The 11350-nt window shown below is 52.5% G+C and overlaps 1 protein-coding gene across 6 annotated transcripts in view; it reads right to left on the bottom strand.

Moving 5' to 3' along the window:
* Positions 1-211: 211 nt before the first annotated feature.
* The window catches only part of POU6F1 (POU class 6 homeobox 1), a 28807-nt gene continuing 17668 nt past the window's right edge, over positions 212-11350 (bottom strand). For 5 of the 6 annotated variants that reach the window (XM_002687268.6, XM_005206344.5, XM_059886882.1 and 2 more), the window contains 6 exons: positions 10648-10901; positions 9821-9949; positions 9026-9229; positions 5432-5573; positions 4694-4862; positions 212-3711 (listed from right to left, as the gene is read on the bottom strand). In XM_002687268.6, the coding sequence (XP_002687314.2) occupies positions 3366-3711; positions 4694-4862; positions 5432-5573; positions 9026-9229; positions 9821-9949; positions 10648-10901 (1244 nt within the window). In that variant the 3' untranslated portion in view covers positions 212-3365. The remainder of the gene's footprint in view (positions 3712-4693; positions 4863-5431; positions 5574-9025; positions 9230-9820; positions 9950-10647; positions 10902-11350) is intronic. The other variant, XM_059886884.1, reaches the window with a different exon arrangement.

Below are 11350 nucleotides of genomic sequence, written 5' to 3'. Positions count from 1 at the left end.
GAGAAAGGTCACACCCGCTTGACCCTGTACCCCACAGGGAGATCATGGCCGGGAAGCAGGAGTCCAGGGCACTGATCCTCCTCCTCTTGCAATGGGATTTTCCAGGCCACAAGCTCTGCCAGCAAAGGCAGCTAGCTCATCCCCTGGTCTCTGACCCTGATTTTCTTACATCACTCTGAGAGGTAAAAGAGAAACAAGCAGACCAGTACAAAAGAAAAAATACTGTTTATTCCACACAACTACACCAAGTGCTTGCCCCCTCCCCCCATTCTCCCCGTCCCACCCCTCACTCCAGCTCTCAGCAGACTTTGTCCACGTCCAGGAACAGTTAGAACCTCGGTGTCAGAGCCTGGCCTGTGAGACAGGAAGGGAATCTAGGCATAGGAAGGTGATTGGATTTCCAAGGACATACAAAAATGCCAGGGCCTCTCATTCCAAATTCAAACAGGTTCTTTAATCCACTTGGCTGAGTTCTCTCCCTGAACCCCACTTGGATAAAATGTCATGATTAGTGCAGGGTCAAAGGCCTCAGCCAATTCATTAAGCCATAAACCATTTTGGTCTTTGAAACAAAAACAAAACCACATGCAAACAGTGAAGCTTCTTCTGCCCTTCCGCCTGCCTTTCCATGGCAAAGGAGCCACTGAGCTCTAGCTGGTAACCAGAAAGGTGCTTTTAAAACAAAATCAGTATCAAGTCCCTTCAGAGTCTGATGCTGCTCTTAACAAGGATATAAACAAAACAAAACCCCACCTCAGGGCCATAGCTGCTTCTGGGGGCCCTACGGTGGGGCAGTAAGAGCAGAGATCAAGTTGGTGAGCTCCGCTGTGTGCGTACTTCAGGGACACCCTGTAGCCCCTGCCTGGGGAATTCAGCTTGCAAACACTCTGACCCCCCTCCCCCTGGGCTTGTTTCTCTGAAAGACCAACCCATCATTCCGGCAGAAGAAAAGCTTTCGTTCTACCCAGCCTTGGGAAGACAGATTTAGATGTGGGAGGAGCTAAGAAAGCATGGCCAGGCCTAATTTAGAGCAGCTTTTTCCTGCCGTGACTCAGGACAGATGGTGTCCTCCGGCATATCCACTGCCATGGACACGCCCTGGATCGCATGCTACTCCTGTGTGCACCAGCCAGGACCCACTTGTCTCTCGCAAGAAAGAAAGCATATCTGAATGCAAAGGCCTGAGGGTAAAAACCTGTATCTCTCTAATTAATTGAACTGTAAGTCACTGAATCCTTCACAAACTCTGGTACTTGATTCTCCCTGAAAACTTGTTTACGACACCCCTCTCAAGTGCGCCTGTCACCTCATTGGGTCGGGTGGATAACCTTGAACTTGAGTGTGCAGCCTTACCCTTGGAGACGTATTCTCTGCTGGGAGGCTGCGGCAAGCGAGGTGCGCACCTGCTTCCTCATTCCCCACCACACTTGAGCAAGTCTGGTTGGTCAGAATCCAGTGGTGTGGGGGGTGTGTGTGCGCGTACGTGGCAATTTGACACACAAGTGCCCTCTCACTGGCAGGGCCACCAAGACGACGGCCACAGTGGCCCTGAAAGACCTGGGACGCACCAGCTTCGTGGGAAAGGAAACCCAGTCTTCCAGAGGAAGCAAGGCTGGGCTCTGCACCAGTGTCCCATGGAGGTGGCGACATGCCCTCACCTGGCAGTCACTTCTTCAGGGTTTATTGCGTGAGGGCAGCTGCTAGAGACCAGGTTCTGTAAGGACAGGAGTTGTGAAAGGCGGGGGCGGCTGACCCCTGTGACTTGTGCGTGACCTTTAAGTCTAGTCTACATAGCAGGTCTGGGCTCCTCTAGCAAACCTCCCAGTGCCCTCCTGACCTCCCGGAGTCACATACTGAGTTCCAGGGGACGCCCAGCTGCAGGGAGAATGGGAAACTCACTGAACATCTTGCAGGAGATGCTAAGCTCCAGTGTACCACAGATACCCTCTCTAAAGGCAAAACCCAGTCTGCTCTAGGGGTATTCTTAACTCAGAAGCACTCTGGGGGGCTTGTTCACACAAACACATGGTCTAAGACTCTGGACAAAATTAGATTTCTCCTCTGGTATCCAAGACTGCAAGTTACAAAGAAAATTAGTTAAGTCACCTTCCACAGAGGACCTTCCCAGGCTGCTGTCCACTCTTTCTGGATGTGGGCTTTTCCCAGGACCTTCCCGTCTGGTGTCATTTCATTTGCTGCTTATGAGAAGACCCCAGGACTGGGTGGGAGGTGAGTGTGAGGGCAAGAGAGACTCAGCATTCCTATCCTCATTTCCCCTCCCCCGCCCCTGCCCCTGAGTGCCTGCTTATCTGGGCAAGGGGGTTTTCCAGGCTGCAAGTTCTCTTAACCACATCATTCTGATGCGGAGATGGTCACAGACAGAGATCAGATTAAAATCTGGGAGAGATGCCTTATTTATCAAGTTCCCAACCTGCTGGCTTAGCTGGTTGCAATGTCTGCAACGCAGGAGACCTGGGTTTGACCCCTGGGTCAAAGATTCCCTGAAGAAGGGAAAGGCTACCCACTCCAGTATTCTGGCCTGGAGAATCCCACGGACTATACAGTCCATGGGTCGCAAAGAGTCGGACACAACTGAGTGACTTTCACTTCACAACATGCTATAGACTCAGGTCAACTCCAGGACAGCTAGAGTTCACTGCTGATTTCTTCCGACATGATGTATAAAAGAAAAAATTCTGCTTTAGTGCAATTTCCCCTACATAGGAGCCAAGGAGAGATGGGAGCGATCATGTGTTCTGGCCCCAGGTCTATGGAAACCCCCTGACCTTGAGGTCGAGGCATACATGGAATCTGACTTTCTGAGCTGCACATCACACTTTTCAGAACAAGATCTCTTGGATTTTGTTGGGGGACAGTGTGCCTGCAGGCAGAGGGTAGGTGGGTGAGGCTGTGGTCCCACTGCACGAGCCGCTGTACCTGCCACGGTCACACAGAGGAACAGAGAAGAGACAGTGGAGAGAGTGCCATCAAAAACAAGAGCTAATGGCCAGTGGTCCTAAAGACAGCCCCGTCCCAAAGATGGGGAGCCTCTGGTTCCCAACCAGAATTCACCCTTTAAAACACACATCAGCAAAGTGCTTCTTTAAGTGACACAACAAATCCCCTCCTGCAGCATGACCAGCCTCAAACCTGGAGGTCTCAGGTGGGCCCCACTGCCCTCCCTGGGATGCGGACGACACGGGGAAGAGGAGGGAGGCAGCTGACACACAGGTGCATGGTGGAGTCTCACAACCCAGGACAATCACAGCCACAGGCAGCAGAATGACGGATGCCGCAGGGTGGCAGCCGGAGCCAGATGCCAAGGGAGGTACAAAGTGCTGGAACACAGGGCTGGGGGCTGAGCCCTAAGGGATCTGAAAGACGTTCAGCTTGCTGGTGTTCTTGAGTGTCTGGCGCCGGTTGCAGAACCAGACCCGCACAACTTCCCGGTCATAGTTGAGCTCCTTTGCAATCTCGGTGATCTCCTGGCCTGTGGGCAGCGGGTTCTTCTCGAAGTAGGCATTGAGAGCCTCTATGGCCTGGGGGGTAAAGGAGGTGCGGCGCTTACGTTTCTTGGAGGGCTCACCTCCCACAAACTCCATCAGGTTCTGCTGGCCTTCCTGGTTCCGGAGTTCAGCTTCATGCAGCCACTTCTCCAGCACCGGCTTCAGCTTCTGGGCACTCTTGGGCGTGATGTCCAGCTTCTCAAACCTGTGGGTGACCCAGGCCCAGGAAGGGACAGTGACAGTGTCTTACTCCCAACCCCAGGGGTGAGTGCTGGCTTCAGGGGGCTGCTCCTCCTGGGGCTGGCAGACCTGTGCTCCCCTCACAACTCCTACTAATATCCCCTGGCTCGGCCCAGCCCAGACTCCTCAGATTGTCCTGTCTCCCAGGTCATAACAGGGAGACCATTCCCATGGCCTGTTTACAGTACAATGATAACAGGGCAGCTGCTTTATGAACACCATTCCAAAACGTTCACACCCAAATGGGTGAGGTCCTTTGAGGAATCATGTTGAGAGGCCTCCAAAGATGGCAAATAGATGTCCTAAGTGCTGTCTTCCTCCAACTGCAACATCACTAAGTCAGAATACTCTTTCTGGCTGAGCCCAGATGAGACTACAGAATTCCCAACATGACATTGTATCTTAATAGTCACTCTAATCTAATATAGAGAGTTGGCAAACAGATGAAACCTTTTGGCCATACCTAGCCATGTGCTTTTTAGAAAAAGCACATGGCTTAGGGATGTGCTTTTTATTTTATCTTTCACCATTAAAAAAAATTGAAGTATAGTTGATTTACACTTTACAATCAACTATAATACAGGCACCGGAACCAGTCTGTACACTGCATACAGAAAAGTCAGTTACATCATTTCAGAGTCATGTCTCACAAGATGGGGGGGTGGAAGCATGATAGAGGTGATGGTCGGTTATAGTTCAGAACCAAGCCAGAACCGAAGTTCCCACTCTTGTGATTAATTTCATAAGCTGTACTCCTGTCCCTCTAGGATTCCTAACTGGATCAGGATCTTGGATTCCTCCTAAATAGATAATATAAATGCTCAGGATTGGAGGATAAACTTCAGAGGGCCCCAGAAAGACTTTGACTACTCCAGGTGTTCATGTCTAAGCGCCAGATACCTGAGCTCCTGTGAGTGTCCTGCTCTTGTCCAGGCAGTCTTACTCACCGGCAAATGGCTGACTGGCTGTAAGCTGGGCCTTCCGTTGCAGTCAGAGCCTGACCCACCTGGGTCTGTGTGAGGCCCAGGGATAGCCGCCGGATCTTAAAGTTCTTGGCAAACTCCCGGATCTCTTCTAAGTTGATCCCGTCCTCATCCAGACTTGGGGTATGTGGCTCTAGGCCAGAGGAAGGGGGCAGGGGTGAGTGTGTAAGACAGACAATCATCACTGCTTACCCCGCCCATTGGCCTAGCCCTGGTGAGTAGTGAGGGATCAGGACATTTGACAAAAAGCCTGTGTACCCTTAAGACCTTCATCATTCCTGTCTCCAAGACAAACAAGATGGGAGCAATGGGCCAGGACCAAGGTGCCTGTAGATAGAGGTCTATTTTAAGTTCTTCCAGCTCTAACTGTTGACCCTCCCTGATTCTCCCCAGGCTGGCCCCACGCACACCTGTTAGCTACCCACATTCTTCAAATACTGGTGAGAGACCATAGGAGAGACAGCCAATGATTTGGCTTCTCAGAGAAGCAGCCAGACAGCCGGCTAAGCAGCCTCCACCACGGTCATGCACAGAATCTAGCTCCATAGAATGAGAATAAGAAAGTCAGTTCCTGGCAATGGGCCTGTGCTCTTCCCTTTTGGACTCTGGAAAGTTTACTAAGGGGAGAATCATCTAATGTGGTCAGGGTGTCCGAATAAATGCCTCACCCCTTCACCATACCCTTCCCTTGGAGCCACTTACTGGACACCAGCTGGCTGACCGTAGGGGTCTCTGAGCAGGTGATCGGGATAGGAGCAGAGGCAGCAGGCTTGGCCGCTGGGGCTGGGCTGGCGATGACCACGGCCGGCTGGGGCATGGCTGGTGTGGGCTGGATGGGCTGCACCTGTGAGAAGAAGAGCCACCAAACCCCCACTGCCCGCCTGCTTGGCTCAGCAGGGTGGGCAGTCCAGAGGTAAGGCAAAAGCGGGCATGGAATCCTTCCTCACCCAGCACACTTTTACCTGTGCCCCATCAAACGGCAAGACTAGAAGCTATGCATCAGCATCCACCCAGGCAAGGAGATCCAACCAGTCCATCCTAAAGGAGACCAGTCCTGGGTGTTCATTGGAAGGACTGATGCTGAGGCTGAAACTCCAATACTTTGGCCACCTCACATGAAGAGTTGACTCATTAGAAAAGACCCTGATGCTGGGAGGGATTGGGGGCAGGAGGAGAAAGGGACGACAGAGGATGAGATGGCTGAATGGCGTCACCGACTCGATACAAATGAGTTTGGGTGAACTCCGGGAGTTGGTGATGGACAGGGAGGCCTGGCGTGCTGCGATTCATGGGGTCGCAAAGAGTTGGACACGACTGAGCGACTGAACTGAACTGAACTGAATGATGATGACCTCCAAAATAAGCATAGGATGTGCCCCACCGAGCCGAGGCCTTGCAGGTGTCTATGACCCGGGCAGGTCAGAGGCTCAGAAAGGTTCAGCGTACTTGGTCAAAGCTCCAAGTATCCGCCCTTGAGATAACTGCTTTCAAGTCTCTGCCCTCAAAGGAGAAACCTAAACCTGATTCTAGAGCCACCACACCCCAAATGTCCATTAATGCATGCGAGCATGTGTGCTAAGTCGCTTCAGTCGTTTCCAAATCTGTGCAACCATATAGACTGTAGCCCATCAGGCTCCTCTATCCATGGGACACTCCAGGCAAGAATACTGGAGTGGCTTGCCATGCCCTCCTCCAGGGGATCTACCTCACCCCGGGACTGAACCAGCGTCTCCTGCGTCACCTGCATTGCAGGCGGATTCTTTACCTCTGAGCCACCGGGAAAACCCCATACCCATTAATAGGTAACTGGCAAATGACTTTTGGGACCTCGCTACAGTAAGACACTGTGCAGCCATGAAAAAGAATATCTCTTAATAACTGCCATGGAAAGACCTCTGAGTCACAGTGCTAAGTGAAAGAAAAAAAAAAGTAAGGTGAAAAACAATTTTTATGGAATAATTCCTTTAAAAAAATACAAATTTCCAAGAAAAAAATTCTGGAGTCATATAAAGTGAAGTGTCAACAGAAGTCATCTCTGGAAGTGGAGTTAGAAAGGATTTTTACTTTTTGACATCATACATAATGTTGGAATTTTAATAAACAACTTATATTTACAATCAGGATAAACTATAAATATATGAAATCAGTATTTGAAGTATGATTTTTTTTTTTTAAGCTTCATGAAAGTGCAGATTTCTCTAGGATGGGCCTTGTTCCCTGCATTCTGCCTCCTGGTAGCTTAAAAATTCATTCCCTAGTCATCCCCAGGGCCTTGTTTGGAGCTCCTTGTCTCTGGCTAGAATTCTTTAAGCTGTCTCCTAATAGCTGAGGGCTGAAGAATTGATGCCTTCAAATTGTGGTGCTGGAGAAGACTCTTGAGAGTCCCCCGGACAGCAAGGAGATCAAACCAGTCAATCTTAAAGGAAATTGACCCTGAATATTCACTGGAAGGACTGATGCTGGAGCTGAAGCCCTGATATTTTGGCTCCCTAATGGGAAGAGTCGACTCATTGGAAAAGACTCTGATGCTGGGAAAGATTGAGGGCAGAAGGAGAAGGGGGCGACAGAGGATGAGATGGTTGGATGACATCACCGACTCAATGGACATGAGTTTGAGCAAACTCTGGGAGATGGTGAAGGACAGGGAAGCCTGGCGTGCTGCTGTCCATGGGGTCGCAAAGAGTTGGACCCGACTGAGCGACTGAACAACAACAAATAGGACTCAAGTCACAGCACAGTCCAATTCTTGGCTCCACCTGGATAATAAAGGGAATTTTAAAAATACACATCTAACTAGCCACTTCCCTGCTAAAAACCTTTCGGTGACTCCCCATTACCTAGTATAACAATAAGAGTACCATTTTTTACACACTTTACACACATTTCACTTTGTGTGCCAACCTTCTGTGTAATGTATCTTTAACATTCATAACTTAAGTTGGTATCTTATCATTCTCATTCTATAGATGCTACTGCTGCTGCTAAGTCGCTTCAGTCGTGTCTGACTCTGTGCGACCCCATAGACAGCAGCCCACCAGGCTCCCCCGTCCCTAGGATTCTCCAGGCAAGAACACTGGAGTGGGTTGCCATTTCCTTCTCCAATGCATGAAAGGAAAAGTGAAAGTGAAGTTGCTCAGTCGTGTCCGACTCTTAGCAACCCCATGGACTGCAGCCTACCAGGCTCCTCTGTCCATGGGATTTTCCAGGTGAGAGTACTGGAGTGGGTTGCCATTGCCTTCTCCTTCTATAGATGAGGCTGAGGTTATTCAATGAAGCTGGGAAGCAGCATATCACATTTGAGAACCACAAGCCTCAACATCACCTAGGAACTTGTTAGAGATGTGAATCCTTCAGCCCCACTCCAGACCTACTGTATGAGACTCAAGGTGAGGCCTGGAAATCTGCATCCTAGCATGCCCTCCAGGTGGTTCTTCGGCACACTCAAGTTTGAGAACCCCTGCTCTGGCACACTGTACTTCCTGCAGTTCTGTGGAAGTAGAAGAATCTCCCATCCAACCCATCCCTTTAGATTAGTTCAACGTCGCACTCTGTGAAGCCTTGTCAAACTCCTCAGTCAGCAGAGTGGGTTCCTAAAGCACCTTATCCTGCCCCTACCCAAGCCTTTGCCACACTGACTTTAATAGTCTCTGATGCCGGGCTACCTAAGGCAAGGAAGGGCATCTTATTCATCTCCATATCTTCAGCACTCAAAACAGCTCCTAGAATGAACATGTGAGTGAATAATCGATGCCACAGTGCAGAGTGGAGGAGGGGTGGAGGGATGAAGGAGTGAAGAGGAAGAGGGTGCAGAAGGAACCTCCCAGGGCCTTTCCAGCAATTTGTTCACCCTGGATTTGATTGAGCCCCAATTAACATTTTTTTTTTTTTGGCTTCACCCTGCAGCATGTGGGATCTTAGTTCTCCTACCAAGGATTGAACCTGCATGCCCTGCATTGGAAGTACAGAGTCTTAAGCACTGAACCACCAGGGAAGTCCCAAGGCCCAGTTTACTTTGATCACCCTTCCCTGGCCTTCTCAGAGTGGCACTGGCCTCTGAGGGCACATATACACACGTTTGGTGTGTGGGGGTAAGGAGCGGGGTGGTGGTGGTGTTTTTCTGGGCAGAGCACGTGTGAACCAAAGGGACCTTCCACCTTCAGCCTCCCTCCACTTTTGGGAGGTGTCCTGCTTTCCCAGGGGCTTTGGAAAATAATGTTGTCCTGCCCAGCCTCTGGAGGGAGGCTGCTCATGCCTGACAGCACTGCCTGCCACCCTCCCCCAACCCAACCCTTGTACCTCACTCTTAGCAGGGGACTCAGGAGTGCTTGGCTTCCGGACAGCCACAGGAGGAGGCAGGGGGCTGCTGGCCAGGGTCGCGATCACCTGGCCCTGGGCGTTCAACAACAGCTGGGGGGTCACAGCCTGGACCTGCAGGCTTTGGGCCGGTGCTGGGGCCGCCACGCTAGCCGAGTTCACTACCCAAGGAAGTGTTCCAATAACCTGGGAGGAAACACAGGGACCCCAAGTGTGAGGGTAGCATCCAGCTCCACCCCCAACCCAAACCCCTACACTGGCAGGAAGGGACTTAGACAAGTCACCTAACCCTTCTGGGCCTCCATGTCCTCTCAGTAAAGTGAAGGATTCACGCTCTGGGGGTTGCTTCTCTATTCTCTCTCCAGAGCCGTAAGGGAGCAGGAGGGGCCTACATGTGAAGCCCTGCTCTGCCACACTTTAACTAGCTTAATTTCTCCAAACCTCAGCCTTCTCTCCTGTAAAATGGGAACAAAAATCTCCACCCAACGGGTTGTACTCAGAATGAAGTGGCACAATGTATGAGAAAGCACCTACCACAGAACATGGCCACAAAGCGAGGGCTCCCTAAATGAAAACTCCCAACAAGAGTGAGCACCGCCAGGGTTGGGGTGGGGGCGATGCCCCTGCCTGGCCTCAGTGTCAGCAGAGAGCTGTCACACAAGCAGTAATGAATAGCAGCTTCTCACCCTGGTTGAGTTTCTATGACCCAGTCCTGCCCCTCCCCAACAGCCAGCATCTCCACAGTCCCCACCCCTCCGCCTGGCTTTGACCACTTGCCTGACCCTGAGCGTTGGTGAGAATCTGACTGCTGATCCCTGGCATGCTGGGAATGGCGTTGGCAATGACCGGAGTTGTGGTGAGGGAGCCCAGGATCTGGGTCTGTCCCCCGAGGGAGGCAGCACTGATCTGTGGGTGGAGGAAGAGCCTTGCTCAGAGGCAACGGGACAAGAAAGAGCCCAAGGCAGAGGGAAGAGGGCTGAGGATATTGGGACAGGGGTGGGGGTAACCGATGCTGGGCAGATGTGAGTGTGGGCTGCAAGCCCAAGTCCACCAACTGAATGGTATCCAGGGCCAGGGGCTGCAGAAGGTGAGCAGGGAAGGGCGGGGCCACAGTCATGGAGGAGTACCTCTGGCTAATCTTTCAGGCCAACCCTGGGACAGTAGAAGGGCCAGGCTGGAGAGGCTGATGTGACTCTAGCCACATCTAACTAGAGGCCATCTACTCATGCCTAACAGCTCCACTACCAAGCCAGGAGCCACACTGGATAGACACTGGCATGGGGCCGTGAGCCTCTAGCGCCACTTTGGTGACAGCTCACAAGTTTGCAATCCCCAGACATCATCCCACCCTCCAAGGCTGGTCCATGGTCCAGGTTCTGGAAGGTTGGGCCAGCCCTCTTGGCAGAGGTTGTCTGCTCTTGGCTGGGATGCATGGGCTGGCAGCTGCCTCGGAAGGAGCCCATCTCTGCCGAAGTGTTGGAAAAGAGCCGCATTCAGGGGGCTGGTCCTCCACCTCCATACTGCCCCGTGGGAAGGGTCAGGTTCACCCTTGGCCAGAGATCCAGTCCATCCCCGGTGAGGCTTGGGTGAGGGCAGCAGCTTACGATTCCCGGGCTGAATGCGAAGCCTGCAGGCTGAACGGTGATCTGTGTGGGGGTGTCCACAGACTTGGGGGTGGGGGCAGTGGCGGTGGCAGCAGTGGGCTGCGGTAGAATGGCCGGTGTGGTCTGCAGCAGTGGCTGGGGCTGGAACAGCGTCTGGGGCTGGGCCGGTGGTCGGGGCTGGGCAGGCGAGGAGGGCTGGGCTGGTGGGGCGGCTTGTACAGGCGCCGGGAGAGCGGTGTTCAGCACGGCAGCTGCTATGGAGCAAGGCAGAGACAGAGGCGCTCAAATGCCTAGCCGCGGGCCAGAGCAGCTCCAATCCCAAGGGATCTGGTACAAGAATGAGACGGGGGTCGGGGCATTGGGGTGGGGGCACAGGCTGCTGTGATTCCCTTGATCCTTGCAGGGGTGGCACATGCCAACATCTCTCATCCCCCCTCCCTAGGGCCTGGAGATGTGTAGGTTCAGAACCAGAAGTGGAATCTTCTTGCAGTCCTTCTCAGGAGGCTGGTCACAGGGTGAGGTCTGGCGTAGGGGGGAGGGCAGTCCCAGACAGTTGGCTGAAGGAAGACAGGCCTGCTGGGCCAGCGTGGTGTCTTGGCCTAGAGTCCTGATGTGGTGCAGCAGCTCTGTGGCTGGGGGCCTGGGGCACCAGATCCAGACTCCAGGGCTCTTGCCCTGGGAGGGCCGCGGGTTCGGAGTCCAA

The sequence above is a fragment of the Bos taurus genome, chromosome 5, assembly GCF_002263795.3.
Source record: "Bos taurus isolate L1 Dominette 01449 registration number 42190680 breed Hereford chromosome 5, ARS-UCD2.0, whole genome shotgun sequence".
Taxonomy (NCBI): domain Eukaryota; kingdom Metazoa; phylum Chordata; class Mammalia; order Artiodactyla; family Bovidae; genus Bos; species Bos taurus.
This window is presented reverse-complemented; position numbering and strand designations above follow the sequence as displayed.